The sequence below is a fragment of the Simochromis diagramma genome, unplaced genomic scaffold (assembly GCF_900408965.1).
Source record: "Simochromis diagramma unplaced genomic scaffold, fSimDia1.1 OVJJ01000343.1, whole genome shotgun sequence".
In the NCBI taxonomy this organism is placed as follows: domain Eukaryota; kingdom Metazoa; phylum Chordata; class Actinopteri; order Cichliformes; family Cichlidae; genus Simochromis; species Simochromis diagramma.
The window spans coordinates 5,930,830-5,955,787 of NW_024386831.1; the positions used below are offsets into that span (position 1 = coordinate 5,930,830).

At 41.1% G+C, this 24,958-nt stretch overlaps 1 protein-coding gene across 1 annotated transcript; it reads left to right on the forward strand.

The window, feature by feature from the left end:
• Window positions 1-16,060: 16,060 nt before the first annotated feature.
• gjc4b (gap junction protein gamma 4b) lies at window positions 16,061-23,543 on the forward strand. Its single transcript, XM_040027675.1, has 3 exons — window positions 16,061-16,219; window positions 20,846-22,022; window positions 22,138-23,543. The coding sequence occupies exons 2-3, from the start codon at window positions 20,876-20,878 to the stop codon at window positions 22,149-22,151; spliced, it is 1,161 nt and encodes a 386-aa protein (XP_039883609.1). The 5' UTR covers window positions 16,061-16,219; window positions 20,846-20,875; the 3' UTR covers window positions 22,152-23,543.
• The last annotated feature ends 1,415 nt before the right edge of the window (window positions 23,544-24,958 follow it).

The window sequence follows — 24,958 nt, forward strand, 5'->3', positions numbered from 1 at the left end:
CGGCAGGCCACAAAACCCACAGCTCTTTCCTTTGAAAGCAGCAAAGAGGGTCTTGAGAGCTGACAGGCACAATGAGTAAGCCCTGCCTCATTTCGCTTCTACTTCTTAAGTAATTCAAGTTATATACAACATGTTAACTTTTAACACTTGAAAAACTCTTTTAAAAATTGGCTGTTGTGCAGTTATGGAGCCAAATTCTTCCAAGAGCTTACAAAGGAAGAAAATGTTTAGTTCTGTCCCATCCAGAGCCACAAGTATCCTTTTACAGACTTAGAACAACATGTTTGTAATAATAATATCAGGTTCTCTGGAGACCTCACCCCAACCTTTCATCTAAAACGCATAACTGAAGTGTCAGGTGACTGAGAAAAGAGCTGTCCCACCCATATGTCTCCCGCTAAACAAAAACAAGTGGCACGGATTTTGTGAGAAGGAAGGAGTTTTGATGTTCAGTGTGAGAAGGTTAATAGTGAACATGTATAATATGCCCTAAAGGGTGCAGTCAGAGCACAGGCATTATAATGGTGGGTGGAGCCATGTTTGGGAGCCAGTAAACTGAGTGAGCAGGCCTCATTAATCTGACAGGTCACATGATATTGTAGTTCTCTGAGTGAGATAAAACAAATATGTCGTGCCTCTGTGGTTCAGTTCATCACAGATTACCGGTACTCAGCAATGATTGATATTGGCAGAAGAACAAAAGTCAGACATCTGGTGGACTCTTTCGCTCCACATACGATAAATTATTGCAGAAATACATTCAATAAATCCCATGTTGTGCCAGAGGACATGCAGAAGGAAAAGATCCATCTGACTAATAGCAAGATTAAGTCACTGACCTGGAAGCCTCATTCTTCCGTGGACCCTCCTCCTTCCTAAAACTGTTCGGACTGTGCTGGAATGATATTGACTGTTTACACAGTAATATCTGCATTAATGCATGGTTTATTCTTTTGCCATATTTTTCAGCTGTTGGTAAAACAGTGTGTTTGGGGCTCCTTAACTAATTGATACTTAACTTTACAGTAGTGGTGTGCAACAGTGTAATTTTTGATATTCATTCAATTAAAATAGAGATACTGATACTTTTAACTTATAAAGGCAGCTTGTTGTGACTTATGAGATGAAGCATCATTAATCTGCAAATTCTGAACACGAGTTTATTCCGGTTTATTTTTTTATTTTAAAAAAAAACCTCATATTTTTTATGTAGCACAGTCCAGTGGGCTACATTTTGAACTTAAAGGATAGAAACAAACTATTGATCCTAGTGCACTAATATCGATTTAATACCAATACCAGTATTAGTGTCGATATTATTGATATTTGGATCAATTCACCCACCTCTGCTTTGCAAGCTGTAATTGGGGATTTTTCTCAATGCACTTTTCACACCTTCATAGTTGCGGTGATGCTGTGAGAGTTACATGTTTGTCCCTCTATATTAACTTTGCTCAAGCACAAATCCTGAATTTCCACTTTACAAAAGCTCAGGAAAGACAAGCACTTAATCACACACTCCTTTCCCAAGAATCAAAGGCAAAACAGCTGTTTTTGTTTGAGCCTCAGGTGTTTCTTGTGCAACTTATAATCATGTTTGCTCCTTGCTGTTGGCTACCAAAACCTAAGCTTGAATAGAGTAATAGGGATGTTATCACTGAATCACATTCTAAGGACACATGCCCAATTTGTTTTAATAATGCCGTTCAGTCTTTGATATAAGTCGACATTTCCACAGTTAAACTTCGGTAGATGGAAGGGGAAAGACAACATCATCACTGAGATGTTTTTGCAGTCAGGGTGGCACAAAAACAAACAGAAAGAATGAGAGACATTTGGTGGTTTTAAAAGTATCTCTTAGTTTTTATTTTCGTATTTTTGTGCTTCCTACCTGCCTGTTCTCTACATGTGTATGTCTGTGTGGTGTTTCAAGTAATTTTATTCTGTAGGTTTTTTCCTGGTGTGTGTTTTATTTCCTGCCATTGTTCTTCCCTGTGCATATTTAGTCTGTGTGCCTTTGAGTCTCTTGGGCTTTGTTCTTTCTCTCTTTTGTTGATTTTCCCAGTACTTTGCTGAGTTAGTGAACTTTTGGTGGTTAACCTGCTTCCCCCCTCTACTAAATTCCTCTATTGCTGCTTTCTACCCTTCCTTGTCTTGGGTTAGCAGTTGGTTTTCCTTAAAAATCTTTATCCCACAAACTCAACATAATAAGTGGGTTTTGTCACAAAGAATGCACAAAAATCAGAACCGTATGAGTCCCTACATAATTCCATACACTATCAGCCTTTAGCAGCTTATTCAGGACAGATGCATGTGAGTTTGTTATATTATGTACACTATACATTTGAATGTAAGTCAAAAATATAGCACTAGAGTATTATTGATTACTGAGTAGCAGAGATGGGCAGTAATGCGTTACTGTAATCAGATTACTTTTTTCAAGTAACGAGTAAAGTAAGGGATTACTATTGCAAAAACGGTAATTAGATTATCGTTACTTTCCCGTAAGCATGCTGCGTTACTGCGTTACTAAAACCGGGGTTTTTTTGTGCGAGAACATCTGATGACAGTGACGTAAGCGAGTGCAACGTTCGTGACAACAGCTGTGTGCAGATCAACAATGGATCATATATCGAGTGCAGAGAGAGTATGAGCGTGCAGGGTTTAAAGCCTGGAAGTACTGACCTTACTTTGAGTTTGATTCCATAAAAAATGACAAAAACATTAGTGTCCGCTGTGCGTGGGAAGAAAACTTCTTTTTACAGCAAAAAAACCCCTAAACTTCCAAACAAGCACCGAGTAGCTACGACATAATGGGAAACTCACAGAGAAACTTGCGGATTCTTCAACTGACCGCGGCACACCTGCACCAGGGCAAACCTCCGCCTGCCCCACTCCTGCTTTACAGGTGAAAATAGAGCAACAGGACCGCTAGTCTTTGATTTTATTTATTTTCTGCTGTGTTTTACTTGCATCTATTTGAAAGACTGAGTGTAAACAAAAAATATTTTATTTTATGAGCTGGAATGCACAGAAAATAGGTTTAAATGTTAAACAAATTTCTTCCAGTCAGAGAATGGTGCATATAATTAAATTTTTGCTTGATGCATAAAGTTAAAATATTAAAACTAATAAAACAAGTTTTAAAAAGAGACTTTTCCATTTGATTACATTTTGTATGATGGATTATGCAGAAAAAGTAGAATTGGGCTGAAAGATCTATCGCTTTATCACCTGTTCAGGTTGTAAATCGTGTTTTTAAAAAGTAACTAAGTAACTAAGTAATCAATTACTTTTGAAAATAAGTAATCAGTAAAGTAACGGGATTACTTTTTGGGGGAAGTAATCAATAATTAGTTACTGATTACTTTTTTCAAGTAACTTGACCAACACTGCTTAGTTTCAGTTAGCTGTTGTTTGCTAGCCTGCTCTTAAAGCAAGGACATTTGACGCTCCACAGTTGAGGATCCACACAGAGCCTCGTCTATAACTGCTGAAGATTTACTTTGCTCTGACCTTATAGTGGACCTGTACAGATGCACTTCATCTTTTGCTGCTCCAGTCTCCCTTGGTTGGTGCTGTGCCATCTGGGGAGCTTAATGCTGCCACCGTGATGGATCACAGGTGCATCAGCAGACCTGTCTGCTTGCTGGCTTATGCACCTCATACGTTTTTCCAGTGTACCTGTCGCTCTACAAGGAGGTTACAAAATACTGTCCACTTGAATCAGCGCTGAGGTGTGTGTCATCAGGAATAACATCACTGAAATGGAAAGGGCAAGGATAACAAGCATAAAGTCCAGATCATCAGCATGTAAGGGAGAGTCACAAACCTGTTTTTTGTTTACATTAGATTTTCATTTCAAATTTGCCGAATTCTGTCTTTGTCTTAGATGCTCATACATAACATAACATATATATAGAATACTAACACCGAAGGGGGTCTCGAATCTCCCCCTTCTTTGTGTGCTCCAGTCAACCTGTTTAAATCTCACAGGAAATATTGTGTTAGTGTTGGCTCTGTTTGAATGGTTGTGAAAACTAAACAGGGAGGATTTCAGTTCACTTGGAAAAAAAATCAATCAGTGGAGGCTGACTTTACAACTCCTTGTACAAACAGGCTCGGGAGCTGGAAACAGTGGTGACTATAAAGCTATTTTCATGTTTTATAAACAGCTGCTCCCCTCGTTGGTCTGACTTACGTGAAACTTCTCCACATGACTATATAAAAGGGTGAAGTGTTTAACTCATATGAACCCACTGCGTTAGTCACATGGTGAGACCATGGTTGCTCATGGTGGCTTAGACAATCTGGCCTGGAAACTCTGCTTGTCTCTGAACCACCAGACTTTCATTTGGACGGTGACCTGAAATGACGTAAGAAAGAAGCATTTCATAGATGTGACAACATATTCAGACTGTCGTAGATCGATTCCACTGAATGAACATGAACAAAAGTTCATTGCCATTGATCAGCTGATGAGAAATACTTAAACGCAGAATTCATCCATCGAGGCTACTATTCTCACCCGAGGCCAGTTTAGAATCAGCACTTCACCTAACCCCACTAACTACATGTCTTTGGACTGTGGAAAGAAGCCCGAGTACCCACACAGACATGACAGGAACTTTACTAACCATCAAAACTAACTAAACACAGTAATTATACACATATATAGCTATTTAATATTTTCCCTACCTTAGCAGACAATGAGTCTGAACTGTAGTTTTGAGTTACTGAGTTTCTTTAAGGTTTTCTGGTCTTTATAGAAGTTTGTGTAGTTAACAGCATCTTTTTCAGCATGACTTTATCAGTCTCTCACATTGTTGCGGAGAACTGTTCAACCACTGTACTTTACAAACCTGCTTCATTTCATTGAGGTTTATGGGCACTGGTTTATGCACAACTTTTTAAAGGTTCCTTTGCAGCCTTTCAGTGAGGTTGAGGTCTGGACTTTGACTGGATCATTGCAACATCTTGAGTCTTTCTTTTCCAGTCATTGTTTTGTAGATTTGGTGGTCTGCTTGGGATCATTTTCCTGTTGCATGATCCAGTTTTAGCTGTGAGACAGACGGCCACATGTTTGACTCTAGAACTGGCATACAGGGATATTCATGGTTCACTCTTGTTAAGTCTTGTGGTTTGTTCAGATGCAACTTTGCAAACCTAAGTTATGCTGCCATGTTCCTTTTAGAGAGGAGAGGCCTTCACATGACAACCCGTCCAAACGAGCCATACTTGTTCATTCTTTTTCTGGAACCTCAATTTTTAAAAAAACAAATTAAAAAAATATTCACAATAGAACAAGAAAGCAAATCAAATGTTTACAATGAGACATTTTACTGTTTCATGGAAAAGTAAGTGGTTCTCAAAAGAAACTGCTGGAAGAACATATTCCAACTAAATCGGTAAGTTGATCGCTAAAGTAAGTGAGCATAAAAAAAATAGCATCTTATAAAGCCAGAGCTTCTCAGAGGAAAAGATGGACAGAAGTTCACCAGTCTGTATCAAAAAAACCACCTCAACATATTGTGGAACAATTTCAGAATAACGGCCCTAAGACTGTGGATATCTCATCGTCTACGGTCTATTAAATTATCAAATGATTTTGGGAATCTGGGGAATTCTCTGTGTAGAAGAGGCTAGGCTGAAAATCAATATTGGATGCCCATGATCTTCAAGCCCTCAGGCAGTATTTCCAGCACTGCATTAAAAAAACAGGCAAGATTCTGTCATGGGAATCACTGTGTGAGCTCAGGACCACTTTCAGAAAGCATACATATGATCCAGATATGCCACCATCTTCTCTGGGCCAAAGCTCGTTGAAAATGGACAGAGGAAAAGTGGAAAACAGCTCTGTGGTTGAACGGATTGAACTCTGAAATTCTTTTGAATTTCTTTTTGGAAAGCACAGACACTCGTAGACTTAGGTTCTCTAGATTAAAGCGGAAAGAAACCTTCCAGCATGTTATAAGGGATGAGTTCAGAAGTCTGGATCTCTGATGGCATGGCGGTGGTAAGCGCCTATAGAATTGGCCGCTTGACCTGCTGAATGACCTATTCAGGATTCAGATTAAAATATTCTCCCATCCAGATGGTGTCTTTTTCAGGGAAATCCATGCGTATTTCAGCAAGAGGGTGCAAAACCACAAACTGCATCTGTTACAATAACATGCCTTTGTAGTAGAGGAGTCCGGGTGCTGAATTAGCCCGCAGTCCAGACCTTTCACCAATTGAAAACATCTGGGGGATCATCATGAAATAACAAATACTGCATAGAAGACCCAGGACTGCTCAGTCTTCTATGTCTTCAGTGTTTTGTTGTGACTAAAAGATGGTTTATGAGATTTGCAAATGATTGGATTCTGCATTTATTTACATTTTACTCCACAGTCAGCTGTGCGACAGCTATCATCGAACATTTAACATGCTAACTGAGGCCTGTAGAGTCTGACATCTAACTTGGATCCTGGCAATTGTCGTGAAAACCTTTTACATGTGAATAATCTTTCTCACTGTAGATGGACTTCAGATTGTTTGGAAAAGGCTACATAATCCTTCCCAGATTGATGAGCCACAGCAGTCGCTTCTCTAAGATCCTTGCTGATGTTTTTGCTCTGTGGCATTGTGTTAACTCACACCAGAAAGCTCCAGACCAGCAAACTGTCAACACTTGGGCTTTTATAGAAGTCCTCACACTTGCCGATGACTTGTTGCTTACCCTTTTAATTTACATGGCCATGACTTTATATTTAAAGCAGAATTTCTGCTTTTACTTTATTATCGAAAAGTTTGGTGGGATGACAGCATGAAACTGGCCAACCGATACTTCCAAACAAAGGAGGGTTTCAAACCTCAAATAACACATTTTTGACAGCATACTCACTTGTGCTCTGTCACGTACTGATTTGAATCTGCTGACAGCTGCGTTGCATTTCCCTCCATTTTTTCCTGTGATCGCCGGAGAAGCATGCTATACGTGGTGACCACTGGCTGTTGTGAGCTGAAAGGAAGTGATTTTCCGCGTCTCCTTTCTGCATTTGTGCTGTCAATCTGCACTTTTTTCTGTAAAGGCATAAAACACTTGTAAGCTGAAATTAGAATAACAATACCCAGCTTCTCTTTTAAGAGCCTTTTTTATGGGATCCTCAGACAATTCGGTCTCTGCAGGCTGGAAAGCTTGAAAGAAGGCCACAAGAATTTCCCATTCTCATCTGGAAGTCACTGTGTTTTTGGTGGCATATTTCTACTCAAGTTTAATGCTTGCTTACTTGGCCAGTGGACACTTACACTTACAGTATATTAACTGGATTTTATCTGGGCTTGAGAAGTGCCCAGTTGCCTGCTCTGGACACATCTTTCAAGTTTCCTCACCTTCTTCTTAAAAATGCTCTGAGGGTTCTGCTGTAATGTTTACTTCAGCTTAGAGGAATGAGAATGAGATGAGGCATTTACATAGAATCAGGTTTAACACCTCTTGCCCTTTTTGCACTTACAGCAACAACGGGGTGAGGATGATCCACACTGAATAACTGTAAAAAGGCAGTCTGGTATTCTTTTGTTTGCTTTCTCAGTCACTTGTTTACTAAGGGCAGAGCCCTGAGTTTCAGCTGTGCTCATGTCCCAAGTCATGTCCTCCAACAGTTGGGAGAACTATTTCCACTTGGAAAAGTAACTCAACGTTGTAATTTTGCCCACACTTAAACACAACCTTCCAAAAGTCTAACTTTGACCCAGCGTTATGGTGTAATAAGAAGCTGTGAGACCCAAAGGCCTCTTATCATGACATCACCACTCAGACATGAGCAGAGCCAGATGGAATAAACATATGTGCGATACAGAAACCATGTCCAAGCTACCCATAACTCTACGGACATGCATCTCATCACCGGAAATCTCATCAGTCACTGGATATCAACCTGAAAAAAAAAGGTTAAAGGGCAATAAGCACTCTTTATTAGTCAGACATGTTTGAAATGGTTGATTGATATTAACTATTACCCCAACATGCACGACAAGGAATTTACAGGGTAATTTAATTTTGACTTATTCCGCTTGGCAGTGATACTGAAGCTTGGCCTCATTTTTGTATTTTCATGGCTCCGTAGCCACAAATCCTCTGCTCCTCTGCCATCCCGCACGGCTGCTTTGATTGATGCTCCCATTTTCCTGTCATCCAGAAGGAGAGGTTCTGTACTTGCTGAATCAAGGGTGATCTTAGCATTTTTACCCCACTCATAATTCCTCACTGTCTGGCCACACTCAAAGACTTGCTCCAAAAAATACTTTTACGCATTTCTGAGTCTTTTGCACAGTCATGATGACGCCATCAGAGTGACGAGAATGTGGGGGAGTTTAAGAGGCTCAATGTAGGAAAATTACTAGCATAGTTTGCTATTTGGTTGGTATTTATACCACATGCAAGTGCGTAGAGATATAGAAAGAGACAATTTACAGTTACATGTCCTCCAAACCAGACTAAGGTGCAAATAGAATCTGTTAAAATGGCCTGTATTTGTATAGTGCTTTACAGATCCAGACACACAGGCGAGGCTGCCGGACACTGGCGCCACCGGGCCCTCTGACCACCACCAGTAGGCAACGGGTGAAGTGTCTTGCTCAAAGACACAACAACCAGGACTGTCCAAGCCGGGGCTCGAACCGGCAACCTTCCAATTACAAGGCAAACTCCCAACTCTTGAGCGACGATCGCCCCGTTAAAGGAGAGTATGCAAAAGCGCATGGAGATAACTGCCTGATAAGTGACACTCCCATAACATTTTTTGCACTCATGGTAAAACAAAACCTTTGCCCTCAGTTATTTCAAATGATGAAATATGCACACAGCTGCACTTAAAAATGCTTTAAAAACAAACACATTTAACATGATGCTTCATTCATATAACCAATTCTCTTTTTTTTCTATCTCATTTAATTACATTTAGGGAAGCCAAAAATCCAAATGGCAGGAAGCGTGCTTCTCAGAGTGTCGTAAGCAGCAGCAGAGCCCAGAGGCCATCCTCACCAACTATATTTCCTGCACCTTGAAGTGTTTACAAATGACTGCCTTTGGCACCAAAAGATTACCCCCTTTAACCCCCGGGCATGTCGTTTCATGCACTGGTTGGATATAACATGTAGGAAGCTGAGTTAGAGTTTATCATAAGTGTGTGTGGCATACATTGCCTGTTTATGCCCTGTCCTTATCTTCAACGTCATGCTGCTCTGTTGTATCTTAATTGCCCCTTGGGGATAAATAAAGTCTTTCTGATTCTGATTTAATATTTTGAGATTGAGAAACACCAGTTTTTCTTCCAAACCTTTTCAGACATGCTTCACTTCAAAAGGCCAGAATTGTTAACACTGACAAAAAACAGGATCCAAGCTGAATTTTATTTTTTTTCTCATATAAATAACATTTATTTCAATTAACTTCTTATTCTTCCCCTAGTCAGCCATACCCCACCTGAAATGGGTCTATACCCACAGTTGAAGTATCCCTGAGGTTGGCAGTATAATTACAGTGTTCATTGATTGATCATTTTCATCCTGACTTCTTGAAAACAGCTAAAGACAATTGCTCCTCTGTAAAATTCCCTATAGGCATCACTAGTTAGTAATCACTGTATGGCTTTCAGAGTTAGTCTATTTTTAATGTGAATTATCCATAAAATACAGCCTGTCAGGGAAGCAAAGGAAGAAATATATATTTGTAAAAGGCAGATTTGCATATCAGAGAAACAGAAACTCTTTTTTTCCAAGTTCCTGACTGCAAGTGTTTTCAGTGAGTAACTTTCCTTCAGTTCAACAACTGATGACTCATGCATCTTCCAGTGCTGTTATGCAAATGAAGGATTTCTTCAGGGTAAGAGCAGTGAGCCCAGCTCTCAGTTCCTTGTAGTAATCTAAGTAATCCACCAAAATGAATCATGAAAATCTTCCAAGTAGTGACAAACCAGTTTTAGCTCAAATTAAAAATAAAGTATGTTGAAGATTGTAAAATGCAATGAAGTTGTGCGTGTGTTTTGCATTAACAATATAACACAAACCTGAGCCACCTGTTTTGTTACAAAGACACAGAAGCTGTTGTTTGAGAACAGAAACCCGGGACAGATAATCATCTGTGGATCCTGCCATCACTACACCCAGCCCCTGATACCCTAACCACCACCATCTGCTCCGGGGTAGGGCTGTCTGTTTCCATGGTAACTCAGTACCCCTCCTCCGTAAGGCTTCTTTTGTGTGTCCCACGTGCAGTCTGTTCCAACTGTAACCTGACCATGCTGACGAGGCGTGCTGCTCATGTTGACTGTATGACAGAAACAGGAGGTTTCATAATGGGATTTGTGTCTTCAGGAATTTTATGTTTGGTAATTTCGCCTCTAAAAAAGATTCTGGAAAGATTTCGATTTAAAAAAACAAAAAGAAAAACCTGAGAAAGAGCCACACTTTGAGAACATCACTCCCCCTCCCCCCAAAGCAAGACAAGGTGACCTCACAAATGAAACCCAGCCACCCCCACTTTTACCATCCAGGGTGCTTGGTCACTCTACCTCCCCACCACCACCCAAAAATGCATTGTTCTTAAACTGAGATGAGAGGAACAGATAGGAGCTGCGTACCTGTGAGGAAGTAAGCAGTACCTGTGAAGACAAATGCTCAGACGCCACAGAAATCAATAAACATGTGAAACGAAAACAATGTTCAAGCTGCGCATTCCTTAAAAATGAATACAATTACAACACATTGATCTAATTTAATTAATGAGATGAAAATTCTATGGCATAACACATATTTTTTTAGCACACGCTGATTACTTCCAGTCAGCCTCAAGAGCGAGGCCTACTTTTTTTTTCTTCTTTTTTAATTCCAAAAGCAATTTGTGGCCATGGTGCTGTAATTACATTTGGCCTGGCACTAACAGCTGGTTATTTTTTGCCATGTATGGGGCCGTAGGTGTGGTATACAGCACAGTTTTAGGCCTGTCTGCATACTTTTTTCCTTTTTTTTTGTTTCATTGGTTGTGCACATGCATGCATATAAGATGTTGATGTGCACAACTGTGAACTTTTAAAATGCCTGTCCGGTGCTAATAAGCTCGTCATTCTGTTACTGATGCATTATTAGGTGGAGTGGAAGTGAGTTACTCTGATCTGAGGCAGAACCTTATTAGGCACTATTTGGGATACACTGGCTCCTAAACAACACACAGATGGAAAGTATTAGTCTTCTTGGCAGGAAGCTCCACTTCCCTGTTGTAATGTGAATTATAATATTACAGCTAGGACTCTGGGTACTGCTGGAATGAATTATTCTGGGTCATTTTAAGTAAGTGCCCAAAACCTCACAGGTGCAGGTGGATCAGCTACCTGAAGAGAGTTTCACAGAGTATGAAAGAGAGTGCAAAGCAGTGAATTAATACTTACCATTTCTTACTTATTAGAAGAAAACAAAAGAGGTTACACAGCTGACAGTCAGGCTGTAGGAGACTGGAATTCTTCTCTGGGCCACAGTGAAGACAGGGTGGTTATTTTTCCAAAGTCATGCTGGTTGGTTGCCACGTTAACCCTGCGCTAATGCCATTTCATAAAATGAGTCGCGCCCTTGTGCATTTTTCTGTGTATATGTGTGTGTGTGTGTGTTGTAGCTGGGAGACAGCCACAAGAATGCGATTTAAAAAATGAAAACCAGCAAGGGCGTGCAGCAAGCAAAACTCTTAACAAGACCTTAATATGGTGTGGGTCTGTGTGCTTCTGTGGTTTATCTGCTCTGTCAGGGTGGTGCTAATGCAGAGGGAAAGGGAATCTCTTCTCTGGGTGTCTAATAAGATGGTTAACTGCACATATCTGATCTAAAAGTTAAATAAGCAAGTACAGTTTATCAGTGCACCCTGCCGAGTGACACATATTTTTTCTGCTAAAACTGCCCAAAAGAGGAACAGTATGGCTCACCAAGTTGAACTTACACAAGCGTTCAAGCACAAAACCAGTCTGGGTTGACCCTTTCATCAAAAGTGTATGTGCGTGCGTGCGTTTGTGGCAGGAAAGCAAATATCACAAGAGTATGATTCAGAGTGGCTCAGGTTCTGAGGCAAACAAGAGGGCAACTCTTGAGCAAAGCCCTTTCACATTTTGAGTTGAATATTATGTTGCAACACCACATCCAAAAGGCCGGATGTATGTGCGTGCGTGTGACTGCGTGTGTGTTTTACTTTCTTTTCTTTTTTTTAGATTTTCAGCAAAGCCAGTGGACAGACGCACAGCCCAACAACAGTGATAAACAAGTGGTGTAAGACCTTGTCCGCAAGGGTGCGGATTAATTACTTAGAGCTATTTGTGTTTTTTAAAAACCATGTGGCCCACACTGTAACAGCAGTACAACACAGGAATGTTCAAGTCTCCCCCGCTGGGTAATCAAAGGCCACTTGAGCAAGCAGCTTTAAGCCGTAAATCAAGATCTGCTCTGAGACCAGTTTCTCCATCCACAGAAAAAGTGCTGACAAACACTTTTTTTCTACACTGTTTCTGAAAAAGTTCGGTTTCTACAGGCAAACACGGCAGCAGATGTTTGACGTGGATGGAAAAATGTCTACAGTTTGTATGTGCAAACTTGTAGGATGTATTCCAACCAGTGCTGCTGTGGTTTTGTTGCGTTGTTATTTCATTTTGACTTTTTGTTCTTAATTACGTTTAGTTTGTGTTAGTTTCCAGAGTGAGTTTTATCTTGTTTCACTTTAGTTTTTAATTTTGAAAATGTTCAGTTTCAGTTTATTTTTATTAGTTTCAGTGTTTGTTTGTTTTTAGCTTTTTAATTGTTATTGTATGGAGGGCATTTAGCAGGGGTGTGATTTGGGAAAATAAGGACAGGTATTACAATAGAAACACAGAACAAAAGAGCAGTGGACATACATGTTCATCAACACCTCATCAGGTAGGAAAAAACACTGTTTTTCAGATTAAAGATGCTCAAACTAAAAAAAAAATCCGCTACATATTTATTTATTTACACATTTCTTTCAGTTAGCATAGTTTTTATTTTTATTTGAATTAACTATGATGCTTTTTCATGTCTAGTTTGAGTTCACTATAATAACCTTGATCCTAACCAGCACTGATTAAAGTTACTTTTAAAAGTGCTTTGATACGTTTCAAAACTGATCAGTTACATGACAACATTACCTGCTGTTACCAACTCAAAAGGACCTTTGAACTGGGTCTGTGTGTTTTGATGATACATGTTGAGAGGATGTACATCCCAGTCCAGATTTACCTGTAATTCATTGTCTTTAACTCATGTGATAGAGCTCATACTGGTAGCATCACTCCTAGTGCAGAACCAGCAGCAAGCTTACTAATCTACAGAAAATTGAGAGCCTCAGTTAAACTGACAGCCAGCTGTTGTGACTCCCTAACAGGCCTCACTTCCTGTGTTGTGGCAGTGTTGTTGGCTTGCAGATGCTTCTTTAAAATGTGACGAGGCGCTCTCAGCACCTAGCAGACTTATTGTCACCCAGATACTAAATCCAAATATTTTCAGTGTTCGTTGCTATCAAGCCAGCTGACCGGACAGGAGTGAACACCCATCTGAATGCCAAGGAGCTGAAGAGAGACAGGCACACTGCAAATGTGTTTAACAGACACTGGTGCTTTCTGTTGATGCAGACATGCATGTTTGCTTAACAAGAAGACAAGCATCAGCTCGTGGTCTGAAGGGGCCGTGAGGGCAGGCTTCCTTGCCTCCTCATTATCTCTCACTGTCATTTGCAATGTGGTTTCCCAGAGCACCCCACATTACACCCCATGAATAAAAGCATGCTTGTGGTTCACAATAGAGCTCGGGCTGCACCATGAAAAGGGGGAAGGGCTTTGCATTCCTCCACTGACCTCCTGTTTGCAGCAGATATTAAACAATAAGTCCTTCTCCTTGTTTGCTCTCACCAGCAGCGAGCACTTATCAAAGAGATAAGACGAAGCCCAACTGTCCCCCAGCCTGACGGTGCATTCGCAGCTTTGATGCAGAAAGTAGAGTAGATGTGCTTTGTCTGCATTTTTCTCTGGAGAGGTGCGGTGAAGCGACGGAGAGCAGCATTTCAGGGAATCCAGGGAGAACAATGTCATCATTCAGTTTGAGTGACTATCTTGGGAGACTGATGCTGACTGCATGCTTGCGATATTTAATCTGGGTGACCGTGCATACCTCATTCATGTCACTTCTCTATCGAAAGTGCAGCATCAGCCAACTGCAAATTCAGCAGGTTTGATTAAGTGCAAGCCAATAATGCGTGGTGGGTGTCGCGTCCGCCCCCCCAAAAAAATAAAATAAAATAAGAACATTTAGAGCCAATGTCAGATTAGGGCACACAGAAGGTCTTGATTTAAACACAACATGGCTTAAAAGCTTTAACTCTCCTTTGACGTCGACTAATCGACGTTGTTTACTGTGGGTTCAAAGAAGTGTTGAAGGGGGGCTCAGGAAACATATGTTTTTCTTAGCAAAGAAAGTGTGACACAAAGGAAGGGGGCTTATGATAGCAACAACTTCCGAATGCTGGCATCAGCAGGAAGAGGTGCACCCACTCTCAACAGGCTGTATTGTTCTAGAAAAACAATGGTTGACAGCTGCTTCATGGCTTGATGCCACTTTTTTCATGGCACACTGCGATACTGCCGCTGGAACCTCTAATATATGAAGGATACCAGTTATATGCTATATTTTCCATAGCCCATATGGAAAATATAGTCCATATTCAGCCCTAACGGCCAATGGGAGATAGAGAAGTAAAACTCATGGATGAAAGAAACTTTCTGAAAAGACTTAGGATTTTGTCTCCAAGCCCCTTTTCGCTCTGTCTCTTTATTCAAGTGAAGATGAAGCACTCAGCTCTATCTGCCCACAGATGCTGACGCTGAGTTTGTCCTCCATTCGTAATTGCCTGTGGCATAAGGAGAATCCACAGTCATTAGCAGAATCACAGCTGGACACTGTGTCTCAGTGTCCAGAGAGTTTGCGTCAATTCACATATTTTTCTACGTAATTGTGCTGTGAAAAAACCAGATTTGTGTTTGGTCTGCTACACAACATTAGGTCCAGATGTCAGTTGTGAAACTAGCGATGGCAGTGTTTTCTAAGCATCACAAGCTTTAGTGACGCATCGCTCCTTGTGCCATAGTTTAATTTAATCATTGTTTCTACAAAAAATTTCTTTTTGAAGGGAAAATAAGAACAGTAAGGAAAATCATCCTGTTTGCAGACTTCTAGTTGCAGGCCAGTTGCTTTTGTGGGATCTGATTTAATACACTGCAGTGTATGTGTGGACATGTTTAACCTGAACAGTGAGACAAACTGATGCATGTCTTCCTCAATGGGTATCTTATCTCTTTGGCATCTGTTGGATGTGTTTAATCAGCTCCTTGAACGTGGATATCTAAAACACTTGAATTACTGTGACTTTCAATGCACATCTGCTTTTCTGTGTGACATTATTATAATTTGTTGGAACCTGTCAGTCCTCGTTTGTACATGTGTGTGTTTGATTTTTTTCTGGACCTCTGAGTCAGAGATGGACTGAGTCATTACATCTAAAGCCTGTTTTAAATTCATCTGATTTGGAACTGTTTGTTCTGACTTGGAGTTTAAATCGAGACATTTAATTCAGTTTGGATACCTGGAAATTATCCAGTTTGGACAGAAATGGAAACTTCTGCAGGTTGCAGACAGGCTCAAGCACCTCCAATAAAGCGGTCTCTGTTGTTAACAATTAAAGCCTTTTTACGAGGCCAAAATTTAAGTGGCGAACTAAACCCCTTCTCTGTTTTTTTCCAGTTAAAAAACGGATTTATTCTTTGCTTCCAGAATGCTCCTCCTGCGACACATTTCTCGGTCCTCTCACCCTGAGCAGCCTGGAGTTATAAGACGAAGCAAAGATTGCATCAGGAATGCTGGCAGTTTAATGCTGTTCTCCAGGCTGCGCAGAAAGGGGGTGGGGTGCCTGGCTGGAACTGGGAGGAGAAGAAAAGAGGGGAGGGGGGATTTGGGAATATTCTTTGTCCTCGCCCAGCAGTTCGACACACAACTGGAGAAACGACGCGAGCTCCTCGTTGGAAAAGAAGAAAAACCTGGATGGCTTGATATGAAGAGCGGGAGGACTTTGATTTAAAAGAGAAACCCTGCGTAAGACCACGACTTTAATGAAAAGGAGGACCTGGAATCATAACTGAAGGTAAAACACCTCACAGACAAAGCGCGGCGGGGACGCGGGGGCATCTTCTCTTAGCTTTGGCTAACAAATAAGAGCTTTAACTAGACTTTTATCTTCAACTTCTCGGGCCTGTCCGCCGGTGGCTGTGATTGTAAAGCGTCGGAGGTCACTGCAGCGTTTTTAATAAGCCGTGCGTTACAGCACAAATCCGTTAAACGAGAGTTTACGCGCACAGTGTGAAAGCAGAGAGCGCTAATTAAAGAGAGAAAAGGGGAATCTTACGGCACATTAAGGCAAAGGTATCTAATTAGCAGCATGTGCAGTTACAGCTGCGTTGGCACGCGGACTATTTATCTCGTTTTAACGGGACTTTTATCTGCATCCACTTTGTGATTGGACGGTCAGGAACCGTCTGGTTTTTTCCCCCCTGGAATCTGCCCACACACGCTTATGTGGGATATTAGCTGCAATATCGATACTTTCTTAACGGTTTTCAGGATTTATAAAAACAATGTCGCCCACCGGTTTGCTTTGATAACAGTCGGTAACGTTAACGGAGCACGCGGGGCACCGCGCCGACGACGTGTCCAGTCGTTGGCCACGAGGAGGAATTTTATTCCCTGCAAATGGATTAGCTTCCTTAAAATTCCATATCGGAATTCGTTGAATTTGGGTTTTTAAATGATTTTTCTTGTTTTCTTGTCATTACTCTTCCTCAGTTTTACTAATTAAGTAGGTTTTATGATGTGACTCACTGTGCTGTGATGGGCGGATGGTTTGGGATGTCTTTTTTCCCCCAAGCCCGGTTCTATCGTTAAACTTAACCGGAAGTCACTCCTTACTCAGGTCTGCTCGGTCCCTGCTTACTCCCCCCTGCTTCAGGACAGGGGCTTCTATGCTTAAGCGCATTGGGGTACCAGAAGGTTAACTGCAGCGAGCCTCCCAGATGTGGCACAAAACCCTCTCTGTTCAGCAGCAGTGTTGAATCTCCACTGGGTGGAAGCAGCCTGTTTTCTGTCAAATACCACACAGACAGGCCCGGGCTGGCTCTGCAGACAAGGCTGAAACTCATTTGTCTTTTGACGGATGAGTGGGGAGCATGCAGGGAGTCTCTGCAAAATCTTAATTGTTAATACTGATGTTCGCATCACCCCCTCTAGTATATGTAAGGTTCAAGCTATATAAAATGTGGTCATTGAAAGCAGATGGATTTTACATTACATTACTGTTTCTTGGATAGGTGGGTAGGCCCATGAGAGGTTTCAGAGTCAGCACAGCTGAAGGAGACTGAAAGCAGGGTAGAAACGCTACAAAAACTCATCAAAATTTGGATGAACACTTCAGCTGCCGTGACTTCAGGTCCCTTGTTTTGTTATGTGCAGTGTACCAGCATTGATGAGTGGAAGTGATAAGCTCGATTCCAAAAATTGTTTTTGATGGAGTCTGTTATTCATCCCAATCCCTGCTCGGAATTTGATCCAGTGAGGTCCTGCATTTCTGTTAGGCAATCTTTGTTATGTAAAAGTTGATAAATTGTTGAGTAACTTAGCAGTTCGCACGTGATGGACTAGTGAATAGTGGTGCTGAGAAGGAGCTGTAAAACTAAAAATAAGGATATGAGCAACAGGCCCATCTACATACCATTCTTTGATTCCAGTGCTCAATTATCAAGAGCAGCTGAGTTACATAATTCAGCTCTTTCTACTTCCAGCTTTTCGCTTTAGGCTTGCTTGTGAGGCAGCACTCAGACTTGAACAAAATGTCAGTTCTTACTAACTATTAACCTACATTTCAAGCAGCTGAGGATCATCTTGACCTTTAGTCCTTCTGGCTTTGCATCAACAAAACTACAGTATAGCTCAGTTTAGATGGAGGGTAAAGGTAGTTCTCACAAGTATTTAGTATGTGTTATCTCCATGGAAACCCAACAGTTGCGATACCACACTTTTGTGTTGCTGCATCTCTTTGCATGTAGAAATGAAATGGCTGCATACAACAACAACATAAACCACAGATGAGATACTGAGAGGGGAGCAGTGACTAAACACAGGAAGATAATTGTTTGATTTAGTAGTTAATGTTTCAGGCTGAATCGTCAAACTTGCTGATCATTTATCTGATTGTCATTACCCAGTTGTTCCTGCACAATGCAAAATGTTCTTTATCTAGGGAAGTTGTTGTGTTGTTTTGTTTTGGTTTTTTTTGTCCTTGCCAACCCTGTGTCAAACATGAGTACCACTCACACTGGAGAGTTGCCCAGTATAACAAACCACTTATTGAGCTGGAGCGCTGAGGAGAGTAATGTGTGATCTTTAGAAGGCTTTTCAGTGGTAGTTGGTGTTGGAATCGTTCGGGTCACTTTCCCCTTATTTGATCTAGTTGATCTTTTCATGCATGCAGTTTTTCTTAGCCACACAGCATGTTATCAGCTAAAAGGCTTGTTGCAGGTGTGCATGTATACTTTTAATCAGCAGTTATGAATGAACGTTTAAATGATGTTAAACGTGATTTCTCCCTCACTGCTAAAAACATGGGGGTAGATGGAAAAGTATCATAATCCAAGCTATGAATAAATCCTACAAATGTGCTGGGTGAATAATTTGAGGCTTTCGTGTCCAGCGTTTCTTTTCACGGCATAACGGCGTCACTCGTTGGCACAGTCTCACGAAACCTCAAGCTAAGGAAGTTCTTTCACACAGACGACATGACCAATGAGCTGATCTGACTGAAAAACTGAGCAGTTTGTCAGGTGAGAGTAGTTTCCACACAGACTTCAATACAACCATCTTTTTAAAACCATAGAGAGCGCCCCCTTTTGGGCATTTGAAAGAATGCCGATTTGAGGTACTTGCAGTTGGCTTCAACTTTTAAACTCTAAAGATATGTTTGGATGTTATATAAACTCTGTGGTATGATGTGGTGAATATGTTCTTTTTTTGGTTTGTTTGTTTTTTGTAACCATAATATATAAGTTATTCAAAACTTCATGCTTTTATATTCACAGTAGGGATGGGAGGATGGAAATCCAGAATCTGTTCCATCAAGCTCATGGGTTGCTTTTTTCATTCAGCCGTGTTTCTCTGCTCACATCCATGTCCTGGCAGTGGAGACTTGGATATAAATTAGTTGCACTGAGCAGGAAATCAATAAAAAAAAAGTATAAATGGAGTGCACGGTGATGTCAGGATCAGTCGAGTCCATTCCTTTGTGCTGATGTTGCCATAGGGTGCTAGCTGTTCTTTGTCAAGAATAAAAAGCACAAAACTAACAATCATGACACAGTGTTAAAAGTCATTTCCCATTTCTTTAGTCGAGTTGATGAAAAAGGTCACAGATAAAAGTTCAACGGACAAGAAATAGTGTTTGTGCAACAACAGAGTGCTTCCCACATGGCTGTTAGCTTAAAAACTTGGCATACGTTGGGCTTCAGCTTAAAAAAAAATTGAGAAAACTGGGCAAAGGGAAGACAAAAGGGCAAAAAAACAGGTGATTAACAGTATTTGTAAGTTATGACCTTAAGAAATAGGAAAAATCCAGCGAAGAGGGATCTGGCCCTTCAGTTGATCCATCTGCTGCGCACGGATTCGTCATCAGAAATGTCTCAGCCTGAGAGTTCAGGTTGTGTTGAAGAATAAAGGTGGTCACAACAGCAATTGACTTTTGATCTCACTATTAACATGGATAACAAAACATTATATTTAATATATAGTATATACATCACATGATAACAACTAAAGAAATGAGGGCTGACTTGAGGTTTTCGCACAGCGCTACTTTTTATTTTATGATTCATGTAGTTGAATAAAGGCTTTTCAGTCTTTATGACCGATACATGAACAGAGTCGTTTCAAGGCAGAGGCAAAAAGCAGCATAAGAGTTTGAATAGAAACTTGTACCTTTATGTAGCTGGTTGAAGTGCAGCAGCTTGGTTTATAGTTCTGGATAATTACACAGCTGAAGTTATGAGGTGTGAAACCACACAAGCTCTTCATTACTACCTTGTTGTCAGATTACTAAAATTCAGTTAAGAACAACCACACGTGGCTCTGAATTAGTTTGTAACTCCTTAAACTTCTGCGAATGTCACTGAACTCTGTAAAAGATGAAGACAGCTTTCAGTGTCTTTGCACAGCAGTGTCGTAACATGGAAATGTGGTGCTTGACTGAAATTTTGCTTGCTGAAGTTTCCTCACACTAACACGCGCATGCTGCTTCTTTTTTTTTTTTTTTTAATGTCTGACCTCAGGGCTTTTTTTTTCTTTCTTTTTTTGCTGTGATAAACACCATGTACCATGTCTGCTGGTTAGACTGTCTGCACATAGCAGTCTGCCTGTGGTTACATGATTTTGATTGCATCTATTCAGACAATATCAGATCCTTGCCTGAGCATGCCTGCAGATTTTACTCCATGGCTGTAATGGGTACTACTGTGAGGGTGGCATAATAGCACCACCTTGTGTTGCAAAAACATGATACACCTACTACAGTGTATTTAAATATTAAGTACTACCGTATTTCCTTTTTTTGGTCATATTTTAGTGACCCATATTCCTTCACGCGCTTTCTGTTGTCAGGCCAGCTTCTTGGTAAAGACATCCAGAAATTAACTTCGATATATGCTTTTTTTTTTTTTTTTCTCTTACACAGACATAGCTGTGTTCCTGTTCCAAAGACAAAATGAGTTGGAGCTTCCTCACACGCCTTTTGGATGAGATTTCCAATCACTCCACCTTTGTGGGCAAGATCTGGCTCACCCTCCTCATTGTTTTTCGGATTGTGCTGACGGTTGTTGGAGGAGAGTCGATCTACTACGATGAACAGAGTAAATTTGTGTGTAACACGCAGCAACCTGGTTGCGAGAACGTATGCTATGACGCCTTTGCGCCATTGTCGCACATTCGCTTCTGGGTGTTTCAGGTGATTATGATCACCACTCCCACCATCATGTACCTTGGGTTTGCTATGCACAAGATTGCTCGCATGGATGACGATGACTACAGGCCCCAGGGCAGGAAGAGGATGCCTATAGTGAGCCGTGGTGCTAACAGGGACTATGAGGAAGCGGAGGACAATGGGGAGGAGGATCCCATGATCATTGAAGAAATTGAGCCAGAAAAGGAAAAGGAGGTTGCGGAAAAGCCCAAGAAAAAGCACGACGGGCGCCGTCGCATCAAGAGAGATGGCCTGATGAAGGTCTACGTGTTCCAGCTGTTATCACGTGCCATCTTTGAGACCTCCTTCCTGTTTGGACAGTACATCCTTTATGGTCTGGAAGTGGCACCGTCGTACGTATGCACACGTTCCCCTTGCCCGCACACAGTGGATTGCTTCGTGTCACGCCCAACAGAGAAAACTATCTTCCTGCTTATAATGTATGCCGTCAGCGCCTTGTGTCTCCTCTTTACCCTGTTGGAGATCCTGCACCTTGGCATCAGTGGTATCCGTGACTGCTTTTGCACGCCACGGCCCCGGCACCCCACCCCACGACACTCAGCTCTGGCCAGCCAGAGGTCCTCCATCTGCCGCCAGCCCTCTGCGCCTCCAGGCTATCACACTGCTTTGAAGAAGGATCCATCTGGAAAACTGGGATTTCGAGATAACCTGGGAGACTCAGGTCGCGAGTCTTTCGGGGACGAGGCATCGTCTCGGGAGCTGGAGAGGCTGCGCAGGCACCTAAAACTGGCCCAGCAGCATCTGGATATGGCATACCAGAACGAGGAGAGCAGCCCGTCACGCAGCAGCAGCCCCGAATCTAACGGCACTGCAGTGGAGCAGAACAGGCTAAACTTTGCCCAGGAAAAGCAGAGCAGTACCTGTGAGAAAGGTGAGGCTTCCGTCTTTGTCTCTTGATAACCACAGTTTTATTTTTTTATTTATTTATTTTTTTTCTGGCTGTTTTTGAAACTCATTGCTTAACAACCCTGATGATCTGTCTGCAGGTCTTCGTGCATAGATTCTCATCAGCTGGGCAGTTAACATGAGGAGCAGTGAGAGGACACAAGGGATTTGAACCAAGGGGAGTCTGTATGTGTGAGTGGGATGTTGTGAAATTGCTTGAGGTGGATGAAGTCAGCCCAAGCCTTCCAGTGTTATGGCCGACTCTGGTCGAGCATCGGTTCAAATTGCAAGAACGGTCGTCTCAACCCAGCAATACTCGAGACACAAGCCGGTCTGAAGATCCAAAGTGCTTACAAACTGCCATAGTGCAACAAGAACAGTTAAGGTTACCATGTGCTTCTCCCTCAGGGCAGCTATTTTCTTTTTTTTTATAAATATAATTAACTTTAAGTCTTAGAGCTATTAGTCATTTTTATGAGTTTGTCCTCCGTTGGATGTTCAGTGATTGCATCTAAAGTTTGCATTAGATTAAAACTGGAAAACTTAATGGGATTTTTCTAAGGCCAAGCCAGATGTGCAAAAAAAGATGTTGAAACTGTAAGAATTTTGTGTTTTGTGCAGAAGTGAGAGTGCTTTTACATGCAAACAAAGGGTTAATGGACACAGCACCACTCATAAAGAAAAGGTACTGGAGTTATTGTCATGCTGATGAAGACTTTGAGGTGTGACATTTCATACAAAGGTTTCCCTCAAGTGTGTCAAAGGATTTGTTTTTTGTGATTTTGATGATGTTGCACCAGTCAACATTCCCAAGTCTGGTGCCTGACTGGTGACTGGAACACACTTGGGATGCCTTTGTCCAAAGGAATAGACAAACCTGGGTAATGCTTGAAAACCATTTAACTCTTGATAATGACTTGTATTGTTTTAAACATTTAATACTGTATTTTTGTATTAGTTGTAAGTGTTGTTGTCTTGACTCTTGTCACTGTGGCCAACACGTTTGGGATTATTTTGTTTTTTTTCCCTGTTTTTCAAAGAGTATTTGCTACTGTCTTAGCTCCCTGATGCCAGATTTTGTTGGACTGGTGTATTCTGTTTGGTACAGTTGAGATAATATTGCAACACTTTTCTCTTTAATATTTAAATAATTTTGTTTTCTTATTTTATTAGGTACACATCATGTATGACCACAAGAAATGTTAACTTTTGTTTTTTTTTCCTTTTGGTTAAGTGGGGATAAAACTGTATCTGTTTGATATCTGAAAGTGCTGATTGCTGGATGAGTGTTTTCACTGTTCCAGGATCTGTAATCAAATCAATGTGAATTTAATGCCTTGAACGCGCTCTGACGAGATGCCATCTTTTTCTATTCTGAATAATACCCACAGTGCCAATTCATATTTTCATCTCAAGTTATTTTTGAACAATGCTTTTTGTACTTTTTATACTTTTTGTATTGATAGAACTTTGTGGTTAGTTTTAAAATAAAAATCCAGCAAATTCAGATTTTTGGTCCTAGTTTTCCTTTGTTTACAAATATTGTTTTAGACAACATTGGACAATAATGTCTACGTTACCTTTACTGGTATGCTCTATCTCACGTCCCACAATCTTGGGTAAAATTTGGAAAGTGGTCCAGTTAAATAGATCCATCTTTGTATGTATTGAAAAAGGCCACAAGTATAACTCGGTTACTTTCCATCAGTGACCTGTACAGTGACTTGAATGATGTCTGTGAGGTCTAATACTTGCCAATTTCACCTGCAAATGACTAATCCAAGCTGATATGTCGGGTCACTTCTATTTACATTCACTGGATACCTGAGTATCTACACTTACCGCTTTCAGAAGTGCACAGTCTGGCGACTGGAGGCCGTTTGAGTGCACAGAAAACCAGTCAGAGGTGATCCAAGCTTTATGACACGGTGCTCTATCCTGCTGTCCATGCCACATTCAAAGTCAGTTAAACTACCTTTCTTCTCCATTTTGGTGCTCAGGTCTTGACCATGCCCAAACATTGAATTGGTATAATGTAACTGGCCAGTTAGATATTTGAGTGTGATCTAAAAAAAACCCCAAAAGGCCTCCAGTGAGGTTTTATCATTAAATAAATTATTTGGGGATTTGGCCATACATTTAATTTTCTATGAATAGGTTTTATTTGCAACTTAAATCAGACAGGGCACTGCCTCATAGCAAGAAGGTCCTGAGTTTGATTCCTCCACCTCACCGGGGCCTTTCTGTGTGGAGTTTGCATGTTCTCCTCCCCGGGTACTCCAGCTTCCTCCCACAGTCCAAACACATGTGGTTGGTGGGGTTAGGTTAATTGGCGGATCTAAATTGCCCATAAGCGTGAATGTGAGTGCAAATGATTGTCTGTCTCTGTGTTAGCCCTGTGCCAGGCTGACGGCCTGTCCAGGGTGTATCCTGCCTCTCGCACCTATGGCCGCTGGGATAGGCTCCAACCTCCTGAGACACTGACAAGGATAATGTAAGACAATTGATGGTTGGACAGACACCATTATTGATGCTGTACAGTATGGTATACATTTATTTTCAGTAAGTCAGATTAATTTACTTTCTGGTACTGAACATTAGCGTAGTACGTTTTATATGGCTACTTTAGACAGCCAGTGACCTCTAGAGGAATTAGGTGATTCCTACACTCCATTTTTAAAAAGCTTTCTGAGAACAGAAAGTTGAAGAAACAACATAATATTCTAAATAGCACTTTTGAAACTCATTTTACAGCCATATAGACAAACTAATCCACCCTGGCTGACAAACTGATGATTTTTAACAGAAAATACTTGGCTTTGTTGACTAATACAGCAGGTAATAAGCTTTTGCAGGTCAGTCCTATATGCAGAAGTCTGAAAGTCTGATACTAAACAGCAAATGAAGAAATATTTTACTCAA